Source organism: Hyperolius riggenbachi, chromosome 2 (genome assembly GCF_040937935.1).
Source record: "Hyperolius riggenbachi isolate aHypRig1 chromosome 2, aHypRig1.pri, whole genome shotgun sequence".
Taxonomy (NCBI): Eukaryota; Metazoa; Chordata; class Amphibia; order Anura; family Hyperoliidae; genus Hyperolius; species Hyperolius riggenbachi.
In genome coordinates this window covers 330,345,938-330,366,323 of record NC_090647.1, presented here as the reverse complement: position 1 = coordinate 330,366,323, position 20,386 = coordinate 330,345,938, and the positions used below count along the sequence as shown (strand labels likewise).

The 20,386-nt window shown below is 45.0% G+C and overlaps 1 protein-coding gene across 6 annotated transcripts in view; it reads left to right on the top strand.

Annotated features, from left to right (window-relative positions):
- CUEDC1 (CUE domain containing 1) overlaps nt 1-20,386 on the top strand; it is a 228,980-nt gene that overhangs the window by 172,893 nt on the left and 35,701 nt on the right. For all 6 annotated transcript variants that reach the window (XM_068269335.1, XM_068269338.1, XM_068269339.1 and 3 more), the window contains exons 7-8: nt 12,296-12,379; nt 15,404-15,484. In XM_068269335.1, the coding sequence (XP_068125436.1) occupies nt 12,296-12,379; nt 15,404-15,484 (165 nt within the window). The remainder of the gene's footprint in view (nt 1-12,295; nt 12,380-15,403; nt 15,485-20,386) is intronic.

Genomic DNA, 20,386 nt, shown 5'->3' with positions numbered 1-20,386 from the left:
GATGCATGTTTGTGGCAGTAATACTTTTGCAACCCACTATATATATATATATATATATATATATATATATATATTCTTTTATTGTATCTATACAGCGCCAACATATTACGCAGCGCTGGACATTACTTTAGGTTACAGACAATATTTAGGGGTGACATACAGCAATATGACAGTACAGGAATACAAGAAAAACAGATCACACAGCACAGTATGAGTACAAGGTAATGCTTAGTCAGTCACTGGATGGGAGCATGGAGATTAAGCAAGTTAGGTTCACTCAAATGCATAGCATGGGTTTACAGTAATGGAGGTGAATGATCAGGTAGGACACAAAAGGAGGAGGACCCTGCCCAAAGGCTTACAATCTAGAGGGAGAGGTAGGGACATGAGAGGTAGGGGACCAGAGTTCAGCTGTGGGTTTAGAGCACTTGTGAGGGGTGGTAGGCCAGAGTGAAAAGGTGAGTTTTGAGGGCCTTCTTGAAGGTGTTGAAGGAGGGGGCTGCCCTAATGGGTGGAGGTAGGGAGTTCCATAGTGTTGGAGCGGCTCTTGAGAAGTCCTGGAGGCGTGCATGGGACTGGATGAGGCGGGGGACGGTCAGGCGAAGTTCATTGGAGGAGCGGAGTGAGGGGCTTGGTGTGTATCTCTGAGTAAGATCAAAAATGAATACACACACATATATATATATATATATATATATATATATATATATATATATATATACACACACACACACACACACTCGCATACACACAGGGGCGCCTGCACGGGATACCTGCCTAGGGTTGTTTTTTTTGGGGGGTGCTGGTGGGCGCGCATTGCATGATGGAGGAGTTATGGCTACACAGAGAGGCAGTCAGGGGGGGCCCACTCCCCTCCTCCCTCACCTCAGGCTCCCTCTTCAGCACTTTCCCCTCCAGCATTGACAGCAGCAGCAAGCGAGCAAGGAACAGTGAACGCGGGCATACCTTTTCCGCATTCCATGCAACAGAGGTTTGGTCTACTCTGTGACAGTGCCTCACGCTACTTTCTAGAAAACAGGAAGTAGCGTCAAGCGCAAACAGAGAAGAACCTGTGTCGCATGGAACGCGGAAGTATGTCCGTGTTCACTGTTCCCTGCCTGCTTGCTGCTGCTGTTAATGCTGGAGGAGAGAGCGCTGAAGAGGGAGGGAAAGGGCCCCCTCCCCGCTGCTGTGTGTGGCCCTTATACCTGGCTGTACTGGGGGCGCCTATGCCTGGATATGCTGGGGGCATCCATGCCTAGCTATACTTGAGGAAATTCATGACTGGATATACTGTGGGCACCTATACCTGGCTATACTGAGGCATTCTAAACCTGGCTATACTGGGGGCACCTATCTATACAGGGGGCACCTAATACTAACTCTACTGAGGTCACCTATACCTGGCTATACCGGGGGCGGGCACCTGTACCTGCCTATACTGGGGGCAACTATACCTAGCTATTTATACTGAGAGCACGAATACGCAGGGTGGCGGTTAGAATACCTGGGGTATGGTCCATCCAAAGTTTTGCAGGTGGGCCCAGTGATTTCTAGTTACGCCCCTGCATACACATATACGTATATCGCTATTCAGATAGTCATATGCTGCTAAATATACATATAATTATATGCATATACATATTATGACATATCTAAAGAAAACCTGTAACGAAAAAATACCCCTCTCCTGGGGGATACTTACCTCATGGGGTGGAAGACTCTGGATCCTAACAAGGCTTCCCCGTTCCGACAATCCAGCCCTGCGACCCCACGCAGAACGATGAGGTAAATACTTACCTGCCGCTGTGCCGCAAACCAGCGCAGTCGCAGTGGTGGCTCTTCATTAGGGCTACGGCTGAAATAACCACGCCCGGTCATATCCGCTCTAATACACAGGTGCGAGTGCTTTGCGCCTTGACAGTACAGCGGATACGATCGGGCTCAACAATTTCCGCCTTGGCCTGAACGAACAGCCACTACTGCGCCTACGCAGGATTACGGCAGGTAAATATTGCCGTGTCTGCGCAGTAAATGTCAGGCTTTGTCGAAGCATTTTTGGGGGAGCCAGCGCTGGATTCCCCTAAGCTACAGAAAAAGGGGAAGCCTCATTGGGACCCTGATGCTTCCGCCTCCCGAGGTAAGTATCTGTCAGGGGGAGATTCTTTTTTTAAAAGTGTCTCTAAGTATAAACCTATACATATATGCATATATTTATGCATATATGCAAATATAAAAATGTATATAAATATACCTATACTAGCCGACCCAAACCCGTTTAAAAACGGGCTCTAGGTCTGTGTTTCTCGCTGCCCCGCCGCATGTTACTGCATACGCATGCACACCCGGCCGCCCGCTCACACGCCCGGCCGGCACCCTGGCCCTGTCCTCCTGTCTATCTGAGGCTACATGCGCAGTAGCATAAAGCACGGACCAAGCTACACAGGGACAGCGTGACGCTGGGACACACAGAGATTCTTATAGAGGATTCGTATATAAATATGTATTTATACATATTTTTATACATATGTACATATAATTACAAAAAAATATAAACATAATACGTTCAATGAAAAAAAAAAATATACAAACATATATGAGCACTAGTTGGAAGACCCTTTAACCTCCTTGCCGGTTATCCCGAACACAGTTCGGGGTAACCTGCGCAGGAGGATTTCTCAGGCCCCGCTGGGCCGATTTGCATAATTTTTTTTTTGTTACAAGCAGCTAGCACTTTGCTAGCTGCTTGTAACTTGCGATCGCCGCCGCTCGCCGCCGATTCGCCGCTACCCGCCGCGCCGAGCCGCCCCCCCCCGCCCCAGACCCCTGCGCAGCCTGGCCAATCAGTGCCAGGCAGCACTAAGGGGCGGATCGGGGTTCCCTCTGACGTCACGACGTCTATGACGTCGGTGACGTCATCCCGCCCGGTCGCCATGGCGACCGGGGAAGCCCTGCAAGAAATCCCGTTCTCAACGGGATTTCTTGCATACTCTGATCGCCGAAGGCGATCGGAGTAGGTAGGGGGATGCTGCCGCTCAGCGGCTATCATGTAGCGAGCCCTTGGCTCGCTACATGATTTAAAAAAAAAAAAAAAAAAGTGCGGCGCTGCCTCCTTGCCGGATTTTTTAGACCGGCAAGGAGGTTAAAGGAACATCAAGCAAAAACTAATTCCCCATGATATACTTACTGGGGGCTTCCTCCAGCCCCTTGAAGCCATGTCCCAAGCCGCATCTCCAAACGCAGCCGCCACTGCCAGCCTAGGGTCCGCGCCATGTGCAGAGTCCGACCTCCTCTACTGCGCCTGTGTTAAGCTCCGCTGTCAATTAAGTCCACGTTATGCACAGCGTACTGCGCAGTAGTTCTGTGCCTGCGCAGTAAGCTGCAGACAACGTGGATTTGATTGACAGCAGCGCTTAACACAGGCGCAGTAAGGACGACCTCACGTTCGGCTTCTGTACACGGCGAACAACCCCGGGCTGGTAGCTGCGATCGGAGATGTGGGGTGGGACGTGTCGGCTTCAAGAGGCTGGAGGAAGCCCCCGGTAAGTATATCATAGGGAACTCATTGTTGTTTGAAGTTTCGTTTAATAAATAGGCGCTAGGCCTTAGCATACACATCATCCTACACCAGTTTCCCCCCACCCCACCAAGCATGCACACATACACACACACACACACACATATATACATAAATATATATATATATATATATATACATATATATATATATATATACATATATATATATATACACACACCACACACACACATATTTTATATATATATATATATATATATATATATATATATATATATATATATATATATATAGCGCATCCATTACAAAACTTTATTGCAATGTACATAAACTTTAAAAAACAAAGTGTAAAAAGACAGTTTTTTGTTGCTGCTTTTCTTTGCAGCTAAATAACAAATGGCATGACACACTGTATAACATTGAACTAGTAGTTCTGGCAGCTAACACATAAGATAAGGGGAAACAGACTATGATAACAAATAACTCCTTCAGAGAAGCTGGAGCCACCTATTTTATACGTTTCTCACAGCAGGGAGGAACAGATGACTCATGCAGTGCAGGATAGGAAGTACTCTGCACAGACGCTGGAGTCTGGTTGCTGGGCAACAGGTAAACATGTGATGTGCTTACGGAGGAGATGAGGAGCTGCCCCGACATCTGCCTGACATTTGCCTGCAGGGAGGGGGGTCCTCTCTGTGAGGAAGTACAACAAGGAACTACAGAGCAGCTGAGCCGTTTATTTTAACAGCTATAACTGCAATTCAACAGCAATTCATCACAGCCCTGGATTACACTAATGAAAACTAGGTAGGCAGCAGCAGTTATATTTGTGAAATGAAAGTACAAAAAAAACCACCCCTAACAAATGGTTTAGCCTCACATTCCGACATCCGTCACTGATTACATTACATGTTGTATTGAAGAAACCATACATTTTTTTGAAAAACTTTTCACACTATTCTAGAAGGATTTTTAATAGATTATGCATAAACCACTTTGTTTTTTTTTCCTCATTCGCGGAAGAACCCCTTTAAATGGATGACTGTTCTGGGTTTGATGTAAAGGACATGGAACACCCACGCATTCACGCCTCCATTTTTTTTTTTTGCATCAGGCTAACTCTACATTTTCCACATGGCTGCCAATTGCAAATTTATTATACGTTTTACCATATGTTTCCTGTTCTTTTCTGCAGTATTCTTTTTCAAACAACCTTTATAATGTGACCAGTGTTTTCAATATGTGCAAGAAGTCTACATTTTTAAAAGAAGATCTTTTATATGTGTTTTTTTTAAAGAGAAATAATGTTATCTTAGAAATTAAAATGTCATCAGTTGGAAAATTCTTAGCATCTTATTGGCCGGCCATCCCTATTAGTCACACTGCAACAGCTGCTAGCTTCGTTCCCCAACTTTGGGCCAAGATGCCACCCTTGCCTTAAGGTCACTGTTTCAAATCTGCAGTACATGTTGCGGAACCGCCATGTGAGTGGTGTGCCTGATGGTGCCGCTTGAGCCCCCTCCTTCCTAGTGCCTATCACTCACCCCCCCCCCCCCCCCCCCCCTCCTCATGCCTAACACAAAGCACCCCTTCCTTATTGATTGCCACTGAACTCTCTAACATTGTAAAAACAGGAACCTAAGTGGTTAAACTGCCGAAGGGAGGCATAGGAAGCGTCTTTTGTTCCAATCTCTCTGCTCGCTGCCTGGGGGGGGGGGGGGGGTAGGAAAGCTGGATCCGCCGGAGAAGGCTTCGGGTCCAATCATAGGGGCCAGCAGGAGACAGGGGCTGTTTCTATTGGCTTCTGCTCCTGTCAATCATAGGTAATCATCTCTGCTCCTGTGATTTTTGTGAGTCCCATACTGATTCCAACAGAGGAGAACTGCCGGTAATTATAAAGGGCTTTATCGTATGCTGTTAATGAATTGGCATTTATTGACATTTGTTTAGGTGTGTACTGCACAATTCAGTAATTTACCTCACTGCTTGGTAATTTCAGCTTTTCATGCGGTAACAGCCTTGATGAATCGACACTTTCCTAAGTGCTTGGTAAAATCAGCTGTTTTCAGCATTACCAAATGCGGTAATGCTTGATGAATTGATGCCATTGTCTCTCAGGTTACAGCACAGCTATTGCTAGAAGCAGTCATGTTGTAATATCGAATGTCATATCCAGTTCAGATAGCCTGAATGTGGCACAGTTTCCAGTCTTGTGAAGTGGAGTGTGACATGGCTTTCAGTCTTGTGATAAGGCTGCAGGACATGGAGGAATACGTTTTTATTAATATACAGGCACTCTCTTATGACAGGCTCCTTCTTAGCAGTTATAATTGAGTGGGCAATATATTTGAGCAGAGAGAAAATTTTGACTTTATGTCTGCTTTAAATAAAACTTTAGTTTGAGATTGCAGCTTTTTACTGGATCATGGTGAATTTGTTCAGGAAATGGTCAGCTAAATATTTTCTGGGAAGAAATCAGAAGGTAGGCCTAATGTAAGCTTTCCAATCAATAATTAATAGCTCCTATTGCTGCTAATGAAACAAGCTGGTAAATTACTGTGCAGTATTGCATATAGCACTAACCAGCCGTACTCTATCCTTTCTCAAAAGACCTATAAAGACATAATCTACTTTCTGTAAGTGGTTTTGTAGTTCAGAGCTGTAAGAACCACAGCAGCTTCTTCATAACACATTATACTAAGCACTTCATGATCTAATGGTAGTATTGCTATGCCCATTTGTGGCTTGCAGGTGTCCAGTAAGGTAAATCCTTTTGCAGGATGCATCTCTAAAGGGTCACCGAATAGTTGAGTTAAGAAGATATTTTCCATGTCAATACTAACAAAAGCTTTATTTTAAGCACTTTTACAGAATGAATGTTTGCAATATTTGTTTTTGTGATTAGAGGCCGTTTACCGCTAAACCCCGAACCGCTGGCGCTTTTTAAAGCTCTAGCGCAAAATTAACTATATGGCAATGATCTTACTGCCGCGATTGCCTCTGATCGTGGGCAATTCACGGCAATTGCAAACCGTGGTCCATATAGCACCGTGATTCTGGAGCAATCACGATACAGTGCTTAAAAAGTGCTAATCGCGATTGCTCGGGAATCGCGAGAGTGTACAGTGATTTTACTAAGCTAATTGCGGTAAAATCACCCGTGCAAAACGGTTTTGCGTTTACAATGGGAATTATTGTTATTATTATTATTGATTTATATAGCGCCAGCATCTTCCGTGGCGCTGTACAATAGCATACAAGGTATAACAATACAGAGTATACAATACAACACTTGATATAAGACAAGCGGGTATAACAGCTAATTAGGTTTTTACAAAAGGTGGGGGGTATGCACAGCCATTACACAGCATTGTGAGACAAAAGGGGAAATGGGCCCTCTAAGCGTGAGTCCTAAAAAATTAATTGGTCCTTACTGTCCATATATAAAGTTTCAGCCCCCCCCCCCCCCCTCAAAAAAAAAATGGACTGCACTAAATGGCCAGAGTGCTAAAGTCTATAGTGACTACAAAATGGCTCCTTTTACCTGATGGACACAGGCTCACTGGATAGAAACACACACTACATTCTCAAAGAAATACATTGTCTAATGTTTACCTTTTTAGTGGAGACTGGAAGCCGCTTGCCAGCCACCTAGGAGCATGCAGATGCCACTATTTTCCTCCACTGCAGCAAAAACAGAACATTTCAGTTTAAATAGCAATGTTTAGGTAATTATTTAAATAGCGTTCTCTGGATTACATCAGGAGTGCACCATCATCGAGATATATATATTTAGATCAAAAGAGAAGCTCTTTTCAATGCAAACCATATGAGCTATTTATTTAAAACCTCATAAATTGCAGGGATGTGGAGTTGGTACAAAAATCTTCCGACTCCTCAGTTTATGAAACCACGACTCCAACTCCAGGTACTCAAAATGGCTCCGACTCCTCGACTCAGACTCCTTAGTCTAATACTTACCAGGGCTGTGGATTTTGTACAAGAACCACCCGACTCCTGACTCCGACTCCTCAGTTTATGAAATCACTGACTCCAACTCTGGGTACCCAAAATTGCCCCGACTCTGACTCCTCGGCTCCAACTCCAACTCCACAGCCCTGATAAAATGCCCAAAGTACTTAGTAGAGCATTTAAATCATCACTGTAACGTAACTTATGGTGCTGAGCTCATTTATTCCTTGTACTCGAGCAACTTCTTAAAGGGAATGTCCAAGCAAAATAAAAAAATGAGTTTCACTTACCTGGGGCTTCTACCAGCCCCATGCAGCCACCCTGTGCCCTCGTAGTCACTCACTGCTGCTCCAGTCCCCCGCTGGCAGCTTGCCGACCTCGGAGGTCGGCGGGCCGCATTGCGTACATTTTTACGCATTCCCGCTAGTGCAGGAACATTAATACATACATTTTTACGCATTACTGGTCCAATGCGTAAAAATTTACGCGTTGAACCAGTCATGCGTAAAAATGTATGTGTTAATGTTCCTGCACTAGCGGGAATGCGTAAAAATGTACGCAATGCGGCCCGCCGACCTCCGAGGTCCCAGGTAAGTGAAACTCATTTTTTTTATTTTGCTTGAACCTTCCCTTTAAATTTTTTGATAGGTAGATTGCAGTGCCAGGCAGGTAAGGATTGTTAGATTCTAGTGGCAGGCAGGTAAATTCTAGTACTAGGTACCAACAAGTAGTGGATGACTAGTATAGGGGTATACATTGCAAAGGGGGCATGCACTTTGTACTGATGGTGCCCCAGGAAGGCACCTGTAATGCTTGTTTCCAAAAATGGCCCTGCATGGGAAGGTTTTTATTACGTTTTCATTTCAGACTTAATTGGACCACTAAGTCTGTTAAATATGGGTCTTCTTTAATAAAGAAAAATGAACCAATACTTTCTGACCAGGAAACAGATATTTGGCTGCAGAGATATGTGAAGCTTGCCATTAGTATGCCTTGGTATTCCTACAAAGAGCAGTACTTTGGAATACATGGCTCAGTCTCCCCCCATTGATTTTAACAATTGTTTCCTAAACTGTTAAAAACACCCCACTGGTGGAAGATGTCCTTGGTCTACTCGGCTCAGGCTGTAGGGCTCTTTCTCTGCAGAGCTGCATTGTGAGGAATATGCACACCTCACTTTAAGATAGTATAGTGAAAATGCTTGCAATGGCTTTAAAGGACAACCGACATGAGAGGTATATGGAGGCTGCCATATTTATTTCCTTTCAAGCAATACCAGTTGCCTAGCTATCCTGCTGAACCTCTGCATTTAATCATTTTAACCATAGCCCCTGAACAAGCATGCAGCAGATCAGGTGTTTCTGACATTAATGTCAGATCTGATAGGATTAGTTGCATGCTTGTTTCTGGTGTTATCCTGACACTACTGCAGACAAATAGACCAGCAGGGCTGCCAGGCAACTGGTATTGTTTAACAGGAAATAAATGACAGCTCCCATATCCCTCTCACTTCAGTTGCCCTTCAATGGGTTCCAAAGCCTGTCCTGGAGATGATAGTGGCTGGATTCTGGGTCGGCAGTGGAGTTGTGTGCCACTGGTGATATTTACGCTGTACAAAGGTTGTGCTGATAGTACTTTGTAAAGCAGAGTTTGGGAAACAGATGGAAACTGTGAACATCTGGATCCGTGTCACCCTTTTGCTTTCTAATGGTTTGTACCCTTCTCTTGCTAAATGGAAAACTTTAAAATTCCCCAGCACTGCAAAGCACTGAATATTAAAAGATAAACAACATCTTTGTTATTAACCACTTCTGTACTACGCTATTTTGTGCTGATCTGTGCTGCGTGGGCTCTCCAGCCCACAGCACAGATCAGGTTGCAGCCAGGCCGATCAGACTTCCCCCCCTTTTTTCCCCACTAGGGGGATGTCCTGCTGGGGGGGTCTGATCGCCGCCGGCTGCTTGCGCTTGCGGGGGGGGGGCTCTTCAAAGCCCCCCTCCGCAGCGCTTCCTGGCCTCCTTCCCCTTCCCTCCCTCTCCCTCCCCCTGTGAGCGGCGCAGGACGGATTTCCGTCCTGCGCCTGATGGGATAGGCTTTAGCCTATCAGATGCCGGCGATCCCCGGCCAATTAGAGATGGGAAGTTCGGATCTTTTCAATGATCCGGATGATTCGAATCGGATCATTGAAAAGATCCGGATCTTTGATCCAAATCTCGGATCATTTTACAAGGAAAGCATTCGGGGGTGAAATGACTAGCAGGACAGGAGAAGGGGAGGGGGTGGACACACAGAGAAGGGGAGAAGATGGACAGAGGGCACGGAGTGGACAGAGAAGGGAGGAGGGACGAGCAGAGAGCAGAAATGTTTGCTTGCACACAATACCCACATGCTGCAATCATATGCTTTACATGTATTCCACCTATATGCTCATCTGTGTACTTTGAAAGCAAACGTCGAACAGTGAAAGAAAGCATTCCCAGACGTTACAGTGCAGCTGTTTAGTGCCGAGTGCAGGAGGATCATATTGCGCTGCAATCACAGTGCCTGCAAAGTTACTGAGCTGTGCTGAGCTGAGCCAAAAGCTTCCAATGTGTTCACTGTGCACAACTACGGAACAGACAGCCTGTAATGGGCAGCACATTGCAGCCAGTATGTGTGCTCTACACATATCTGGCAGTGGCACCCATGTCCCCTCTCTCTCATCTACCTGTCCCTGCAAGGCTGGCTCCCATCCAACAGAGCGATCCATCTCTGCTCTGCTTCCAGGACCCCGCTGCCCGCTGAGAGGGGGCGTGTTGCTCCTGGCCCCGCCCCTTTTGCGATCCAAATCACTCATTTTGATGATTCGGATGATTCGACTCACAAAATAGATTCGGATCAAAGATTCGAATCGTTCGTGATCCGGACAACACTACGGCCAATCAGAGGCCGGGGATCGCCGATCTCCTCTACGGCGCTGCTGCACAGCAGTGCCGTATACATGTAAACACCGGGGAAGATCTTCCCCGTGTGTTTACATTTACCCTGCGAGCCGCCGATCGGCTCGCAGGGTGTTCACGGAGACACCCTCCGTGAACTGACATGGAACGGCCGCTCATACGAGCGGCTGTTTCCATGAAATACACTTCAGGATTCAGGGACGTACATATACGCACCGAGAATCCTGAAGTGGTTAAATTGCCATAGACAGAGATCTGTGCTGCACGTGTTTTTTTGTAATGTCGTGTTGTTCAAAATGTATTTTTCCGAGTAGCTCAAATTGCTGTGTATTTGAGGTACAGATTGTTCAGAAACATCCACCATGCTGTGTACACAATTAGCTGAACAGAGCAGGCACTCTCGCTCATTTTTAACACCTGCTTTAATCTGATGACCATCAAATAAGTCTACCAGGACTATAGGAAACGTGGGAATAGCTGTGTTTTATATGCTCGTGAAAGTAGGCACGCTGAAAAAAGGTTTGCCATTAAGTCTTGCAATGGATGGAGCTTAACTGTGGTTTTCTAAACAGTGCAATTTCTCATTAAAGTGGTATAAAACCCTGACATAATATTCAATAAAAACATGGTTTCCCACTTTTTATATGCTATACGGTTATCATATTTGCATTTTTGCATACGTATTATTATTCATTTAGAAATTACAAGTTTCCAAAAGTACAGCTTTTTTCTTTGAGAGCTGACCTTGCATTTTATTCATAACTGGTTTTATTCATTATGTATTGAAGGCACAGACTAACCAGCAAGCTCATGGTGACCCAGAAATCATTGGTGTGTGTAAGGGGCTACGATGGTCCTAAAAGCCCCCTTACTAAAATGTTATGGAAAACAAAAGTTTGCTTTCTTAAAACAGAAAGAATTTGCGATAATTCAGGTTGGAATGTGCTCCGAGATGTCTCCCAGGGCATCACTGCTGAAAATATGCAAATTAACCATTGTTACCCTTAGAAGCTAAACACACCTCCAGAACCTCTGGAATGCAATGATGTGTAAGCTTGTGTGCAGAAAGACTTTGAGTATCTGTCTTTCCAGGAGCTTCTGCACAGTCAGAGAATGTGTCACATTCCTCACTTAATACAATTAAGTGAACACAAGATAACATTATCTCCACTTGGGATGGGTTCAGATTTCCTGGCACTGAACTTTGAAATCCTGTGTGTAACCCTTTGAATGCTGTTTTAGTAAAAAAAAAAATGCTGGTTGTATATAATATGCTGTAAATTATTGTTTAGAGCAAAGAAGGAATGTTGGGTTTCATTCCGCTTTAAAGTGTACCCGAGGCGACATGTGACATGAGATAAACTAGTGTATGTACAGTACAAAACATATTAATAACCAGGCTGCTTTGCTTGTTTTATTTTGCTGCCTGGAAGAGTTAATGTATAGGCATTACTGGCTGTCACTGATTAGAGACAGTAAAACATTCAACCTAGTTTGTTCATGTTTAAATATGAAATAAATCCATGAAATACTTTAAAAAGTAGATTTTAGGAATAATAGAATAAATGTAATTGTTTATCGCATCAGTTTATTTTCACTTCGTGTTCACTTTAAGGCTTCTTTTCCAGTAGCAAGTGCGATCGCACCAAAAATTGTGCAGCGCCACTATTGGGTTTCAGGAAAAATCATATCGTGGTAATGGAAAATTAGCTGTTGCAATCGGCTAAACGGCCGCAGTCCACTTTTTGAAGCTGATCGCAGCAAGTGGAAAAGCAGCCTAAGCATTTGCCGAAACACATTGTGTTGGGGAAACAAGGACGATTAAACTAGCTCTCTTTTTCTTCAGATCGTTTGAAGTATGAATCAAAAAAATCCAAGTCAAGCAGTATGCCGGCAAATAATGATTTCAGCTTCTGCCCTTCAGTATCAGGTAAGGACATGGCAGGGAAAAATCAATATGCTTCCTGCATGCCAGTGAGCTTCTATAGTATGATGCACAATGAAAAACATTAGTCGTCATAATTGTCTTGTGGTTGAAACTAGAAAATCCTAGATTAAATTAATGTGTTTGAATCTAGAGTTTCTGCATACTGAGCACATTTGATACATGATTTGGTCTACTTCAGGAATGTGTATTATGCGTGTTGTCTGTCAAATTGCACATAACAAATCTATGGTGGATGCAATTGACTTCAGATGCACAGCCAATAATTTTCTGCTCTTTAGGCAGCCTCCACTATGTTCTGATACTACTTATAAGTATAAGTGGTTAAAAACAAAATTCAGTTTCCCCTTTTATATCCTCCCAATACTTCCTACTTTACAGACGAAAGGATGTATCAGGAGCAGAAGGATGGAAGTATCGAGAGGATGTAGAGGGGTGTGGAGCACTGCTGGCAGAGGCCCGCGTACACCAATGCTCAGTTTTGGTTTAGGTTTTGCCCACTCATCCTTCACTACGTAAAGAGAGCTGTAAGCTTATGTGAACTAACAGCAGACATAAAAAATAAACCCCAGACCAAGTTTGCTGGACCACTTTTGTGTTTCCCAACCTCACACCAACCCCGTGTGTTACAGTTAGTACCAGCCTTTTTTTTCCATCATTTTTAGATCTGTTTTATGACCTAAACCTGTGAGAATAATTAAACGTGCAGACAGAATTCAGTTATCCCTAGGCCTTCAGCTCTATGCAGAGGAACACTTAGCTTAGCCAAGTACTCCTGTGTAAGATAAAGAAAAGAGAGTTGGACATGTCCTGATTTCTCTTTACTCTCATTATCTGAAGGGGATAGGGATGGCGATGGAGCACAATTGTCCAGCATGGAATGCACAAACGTAAAAACAGCCTAGCAGAGACTGCCATCACAAGTCTGTTAGCATTTTGATAATGAACATAAGGTGATGTATCTTTAATAATGTAGGCAGAGGCTTGCTGTCTATCAGTGCATATCCGCTGCTGCTTATTCTGCAGACTTTATAAAACTGCATTTTTTAGTAATCTACATTATCTGTTGCCTTCTGACCCTTCTTCCATCTCCATAGGAATACACTTGAATGCTTAACTGATTCATTCATGTTTGCAATGCTTGTCAAAGTAACCTGTAAGCTGCTTATGCATAGATGTATGATTGCACTCTTATGTATGGTATATGCTACTTAGTTTTACTTTTGAACCAATAGTTCAATCACTACAGTGTTTCCAGGTCTCTAAATTCTTTAAATCTATAAAATGGTCTAATAAAAGATATAAGGGAGCCAACAAAGGGTAACTCTGCAATGTGTCGCTTCACTTACAAGTCCAAAAGATGGCTAGCACACCAAACTGCTCTTCACAAGCCGTTTATGCTATCACCATGCAAAATATCCAACAATTGTTTCGGGGTCGCCAAACCGTACCCCTTATCAAGGCAGGTTCACACAGTATCATTTCACCTGACATGGCAAGTCTCACCAGTGCGTTAACACCACTGGATTAACACCCCTCATTTGGAACACACCCCAACCGGCAAGTGTCTGTCCTTTAGCTTTTCCACTTCACAGACTCAGCATATCAAGGTAATCTCAAAGACAAATGTATGGATATTTCATATCCATTAAAAACATGATTACTTAAAAAAAACTTTTCAATAAACCTTATTGATCTACTGTACATAAAACCACGGTGACCCGCTGGCTATACTGGTCCCTCTGCCTCCCTTTCCCATCCAAACCTCACATGGCTGTACAGCTTAGTAATGCTCAGATTTAGCAACTCAGCCATACTAGTTTCGTCCTCACTTCCAGATTCATCGGGCATGAGGATCCTCCCAACATGTTACGTATTTATGCATATTGCATTCCCCTGGTGCTTACTAATTGTCTATGAAACGGGAGTGCCCACCTCCTTCCACATTATACACTTCCTTCATTCATTTGACCTGTAACCTAAAGTAGTTAAATCGGTAAACTTAAAGAGAAACTCCAACCAAGAATTGAACTTTTTCCCAATCAGTAGCTGATACCCCATTTTACATGAGAAAGACAATGATTTTCACAAACAGACCATCAGGGGGCGCTGTGTGACTGATTTTGTGCTGAAACCCCTCCCACAAGAGGCTCTGAATACCGCGGTACTGCTGGCAAACTGCCACAATGTAACAATGTTCAGAGACAGGAAATAGCTGTTATTAGCTGTCTGTAACAGACAGAGCAGCTAGAGATAGCTAAATAACCTGCCCACAGTAACAATGTCACCATGTAATACATGTCAGAATGTGAATCTGGGAGAGGAAAGATTTTACAATGAGCAAACACTGACTAAATCATTTATACATAATTATGGTAAAAAATGAAGCACTTTTTTTACTACATTATTTTCACTGGAGTTCCTCTTTAAAGCGGAATATAACCCTGCATTTCAACTTTGCTCTAAAACATTATTTACAGCATATTATATGCAACCAGCATTTTTTTTTACTAGACCAGCATCGGAAGGGTTACACACAGAGCTTTAAAGTTCCTGGAGAGAACTGCTCCCCACAGCCGAAGTTTAGATAGATACATTTAAGCAAAACAAAATGTAACAACTGTGGAATGTGACTCACTCTCTCTGACTGTGCAGGAGCTGGAGGACAGCCAAAGAGTGTGTAACATTCCTCACTTGTTACATTCTGTTTACTTAAATGTATCTATCTAAACTTCGGCTGCTGGGAGCAGTTCTCTCCACGGAACTTTAAAGCTCTCTGTGTAACCCTTCCAATGCTGGTCTAGTAAAAAAAAAAATGCTGGTTGCATATAATATGCTGTAAATAATGTTTTAGAGCAAAGTTGAAATGCAGGGTTATATTCCGCTTTAAGTAATAATTTTCGGAACTGCTTGTCATTTTCACAAGTCTTTTTAGTAGCACTTTCTGTTTGGTCAGTTATTACAATTTGACATCATATGCTAACTGATACCTGTTTTGTTCTTTTGCAGCAGATGAATTTCAAGCTGTGCCTGGAGGTGTTATATCTGAGGATGCCTTATTTAGGGATAAATTAAAACACATGGGCAAATGTAAGTATGATCACAAAGGTATTTCATTTCACTTATCCCAAAAAAGGCCTCAGGAGTGCTAAGCGTAGCTGGGCAGCCCAGCATTTCTTTAGCTTGACTACAAGCTGAAGTACCTCCTGTTAGACTTCAGGGGATTCCTCAGCACAAGAGCGTAACACGCATCACTGGCCTAGATTGAAAGAGTGGGTTGAACCAATGGCTCTCAATGTGCTTAACATGCCAGCAATCACAAGAGAGCTGGCATTGCAGAATTACCGTACTTATGAAAATGCTGGTCACCTGGCTGTAATGATGATTCGCTGTTCACTGACCTAAAATTCATAAATGCTAGATGCTTGAGATTAAGGCGACCATTCAAGGCTTGACTTAAAAAGAAAAGATTGATTTTTTTTAGTAAATTTGATAATTTTGTTAGAATCTGCCTTAAATCTTTAACTTTCAGTTGATTTGCGAGGGTCATGGTTGGATAAAAATCTTAACAGATTTCAGATTTTTGATCGAACTTGGTGTTGATTTTTATTTACTGTTGCAGGGGGTTTGTTTGGAGTGTCTATGCAGCCGCTAGACTGGGAGCCGCAATGCACCAGAGTTTGGCTGCACTGTGGCTGAACTCTGGACTTTTTGATTATCTGGCTGGTTAGGGAGGGGTGGGGGGGAGGGATTCATTAGAAGGTGGCTAATGTTAGGAGTAGAAAGGAGATGTTCATGTTAAGGTCCGTACACACGCACTATAGTAACAAACAACGGGTCCGTCAGATCCTCCCGTGGCACGGTCCTTTTGCCGACAGTTGTACGTGAGTACAGGCTGTCGGCAGACTGATAACACTGTTTTTGACTGATCCGCGGGAGGGTCTGACGGACCCGTTGTTACAATAGTGCGTGTGTACACAACTTTAGGTTACAGAGGGTGGTAGTAGAATACTGGTGTTTACACTGATGTTCTGCTTGTCAACCTCTGTAATTTAAATCTACCCCCCCTCCCCCCCCCCCCCCCATCTACTCCTAGCACTAACCTTCACCATCTACACCAGCCTTTCTCAACCTTTTTACCTTGGAGGAACCCTGTAAATAACTTTTGGATCTCAAGGAACCCCTGCAAACCATTTTTTTGGTCTCGAGGAACCCCTACATTTATTTTTCAGGAGGCATGGTCTTTAAATAGGTTAGGCTGCTAATTTCACTATCTCCTATTACACTGCCACTCATTATACTGTCTCCTGACCCCCCAATTTAGTGCTTCTTGTTACAGTACCACCTATTATAGTGTGCTCTATTATACTTCCCCCACAATGGGGTAAAATGCCAAGGAACCCCTGCAGAGTCCTCAAAGAACCCTTGGGTTCCAGGGAACCGTGGTTGAGAAAGCCTGATCTACACCTTACCTAAATCTCCCCCTGTGTACTCCTAACACTAAACTCCCCCCATCTTCTTCAAACACTAACCCTGATATAGGGGATTTGTGATAATCTACCTCGTGCTCATTTTTCCTGGTGCCCATATTACATGCATGCTCTGTCCATGGAGTATCTTTTTGTCCCTTCCTTTGTTAGTTCTGTGGGAGACACTTTACTGTGTCCTAGTAAGAAAGTCCATTTTGAATTCATTCATTTCAGAAAAAGACTAAACCATGACGAATGCTGATTAGATGAAAAAAGTTTTAAGACTGTTTTGTCATCTTTGAATTTACTATTCCAAACAATCCAGTGATTCATTTCCTGCAAACATCAGAAGTCTGGTGAGACATAAGTACAGTCTTTCAAGTAGTGAATGAATAACTATGTTAAATATTAATCATACTTAACAGAACAAGAGATCTTGTTATTATCAAACAAAAGCATCACCTGAACTGCTGACGGTAGAGCTGAGAACAGTTGGGGCAGCATTATCAAAATCAGCACAAGGAGAATTGGAGCAAATTATGTGGAAAAGTGGGGCAGCTGATCCAATCAAAATCCTTGATCTGGACATCTGTTTCAGTTTTGCACCAGTTCTGCTACAGTTTTCCTGGCCCTGATTTTGATGAATCTCCGTGAAACCAATTAGACTTCACCTGTTTAAAGAACTACCGTATTTTTCGGACTATAAGACGCTCCGGACTATAAGACGCACCTAGGTTTAGAGGGCAAAAACTAAGAAAAAAAATAATATACTGAACCTGGTGCATCCATGGTGCAGGAGCCTCTTATGAACCTCGCCCCCTCCCCTTATAGCCCCTGCGCCTGAAAACTATCCCAGCAGCCTTCTTTATTTTCACATTGGTATTCACAATCATCTCACCAATCATGCTTGCAACTGCAACACAACACTCAAGAACAAATTGGTGTGTGATCCTTATTCTGCCAAAGAAGTAAAGAGCTACTTATGCCGCCTGGCAATCCTAACATTGGTGACCCATGCATGACACAGCCGGAGGGATGCAGGTCAGCCATCACTGCAGTAGTATGTGAAAGCTGTGCAGATTGGCTGTTGTCTACCTATGTCTCTTGCTCTCGTGGAATCAGCAAAAATACAGGCATGCCACTCATTACCCTGTCCTCCCCAGTGTGTTGTCCCTCTGTGTTCCCAATTGTCCCCTCTGGCTCACTGTCCTGTTGCCCTCTCGGTGCACTGTCTCCCTGCCCCCTCCATGCACTGTCCTACTGTCCCCTCCGGCACACTGTCTCCATGTCCCTTCTGCACACTGCCCTCCATGCCCCCTCCATGCACTGTCCCCTCCAGCACACTGTCTCCATGTCCCTTCTGCACCCTGCCCCCTCCATGCACTGTCCCACTGTCCCCTCCGACACACTGTCTCCATGTCCCTTCTGCACACTGCCCTCCATGCCCCCTCCATGCACTGTCCCCTCCAGCACACTGTCTCCATGTCCCTTCTGCACCCTGCCCCCACCACGCACTGTCCCACTGTCCCCTCCGACACACTGTCTCCATGTCCCTTCTGCATGCTGCCCCCCATGTCCTCTCCATGCACTGTCCCCTCAAGCACACTGTCCGCATGTACCTTCCGCGCGCTGCCCCTCCATGCACTGTCCCGCATGCCCCCTCCAGCACACTGTCCGCATGTCCCTTCTGCGCGCTGCCCCTCATGCCCCGTCCATGCACTGTCCCCGCGGCGTGTGATTCCCCTTCTACATACCGTACATGCTGCAGCTGATGAAGTACGGTATCTTCCGGGATATCACAGCCGCATCTACTACGAATCAGGAGCGCTTCCCCAACCTGCCAATCACGGCAGTCTCCGTCATTAGGGCCAATCACAGCACTTCCTCAGTAGCAGGAAGTGCTGTGATTGGCCCCAATGACGGAGACTGCCGTGATTGGCAGGTTGGGGAAGCGCTCCTGATTCGTAGTAGATGCGGCTGTGATATCCCGGAAGATACCGTACTTCATCAGCTGCAGCATGTACGGTATGTAGAAGGGGAAATCACACGCCGCGGGGACAGTGCATGGACGGGGCATGAGGGGCAGCGCGCAGAAGGGACATGCGGACGGTGTGCTGGAGGGGGCATGCGGGACAGTGCATGGAGGGGCAGCGCGCGGAAGGTACATGCGGACAGTGTGCTGGGGGGGGACAACGGGACAGTGCGCTGGAGGGCACAGGTGTAAACACCAGGAAACAGGCGGAGGACGGGGACAGCAGGCAGGAAAGATGGACACAGCACTGCTGGAGGAGGCAGAGGACAGGGACAGCACTCCAAAAGACAGGAAAAGGAGGATGGGGACACAGCATTCGGACTATAAGACGCACCCACTTTTCCCCCCCACTTTTGGGGGAGAAAAAGTGCGTCTTATAGTCCGAAAAATACGGTATGTTATGTGGAATCGGACTGGGCATTGACTAGAACAGTGCTGTCCAACTTCATGGGTCAAATCATTTCCCCCAAAATAAACATGATCTGGCATTTCCCTCATAATACACATAATCTCACAGTATTTCCCCAAAATAAACATGATCTGGCAGTAATCTCACAGCATTTTAGCAAAATGCAATTAGATTGGCAGCATTAACCTCTCCAAAAAAAACATACCGTACCAGTAAGCATATCCCCCCCCCCCCCCCCCCCAAAAAAAAAAAACATTAGGCATAGTTCCCCATTAATAAAATTAGCAACTTAAGGTGGTAGTGTACTCACCTATGCGATGACTTCTTCAGAGCCGATCTCCGGTCTTTAACCTCCTTGGCGGTTTAATTTTTTTGCCAAGGAGGCTGCATTAAACTTTTTTTGTAATTTTTTTTTTGTTTCATGTAGCTACCCGAGTGGTAGCTACATGAAACACCACTAGAGGGCGCATGTGTCCCTCTAGTCCGATCGCCGCCGGCAACAACAGCAAACAGCAGATTGCGTATAGAACGCAATCTCCTGTTTGGCTTCTCCTGTTGCCATGGCGACGATCGGAATGACGTCATTTACGTCAAGCGCACCCGATCCAGCCCTTTGCGCTGCCCGGGAGTGATTGGTCCGGGCTGCGCAGGGCTCTGGCGGGGGGCCCTCTTCCGCCGCTGCATGCGGCCGATCGCCGCGCGGCGGTGCCGATCAAGCTGTACGCGTGGCTAGCAAACTGCTAGCTGCGCGTACAGCAATTTGCAGAATGCAAATCGCCCCACCAGCGCCTGAGGTATCCTCCGAGGCGGCTTACCCCGTGTCCAGCACGGGGCTACCGCTAAGGAGGTTAATGTCCACTGGAGTGCAGCAGCTCCGGCTGCAAATCTCCCACCTCACGCTGAGCCGACTAGTAATAAGTTCCAGGTGATGCAGTTAGTGTGTATCAGTCTGCATCATATTCAGCACCCATTGCAGCCGGCCCATCGTGGCCTAAGAACTATCAGCTGCCTCTCTGCCTTCCCGGGACTCTTGAGGGGGAAAACGCAGGGCACAGAGCCAGTGGCTGGTGGGCCGCAGGAGG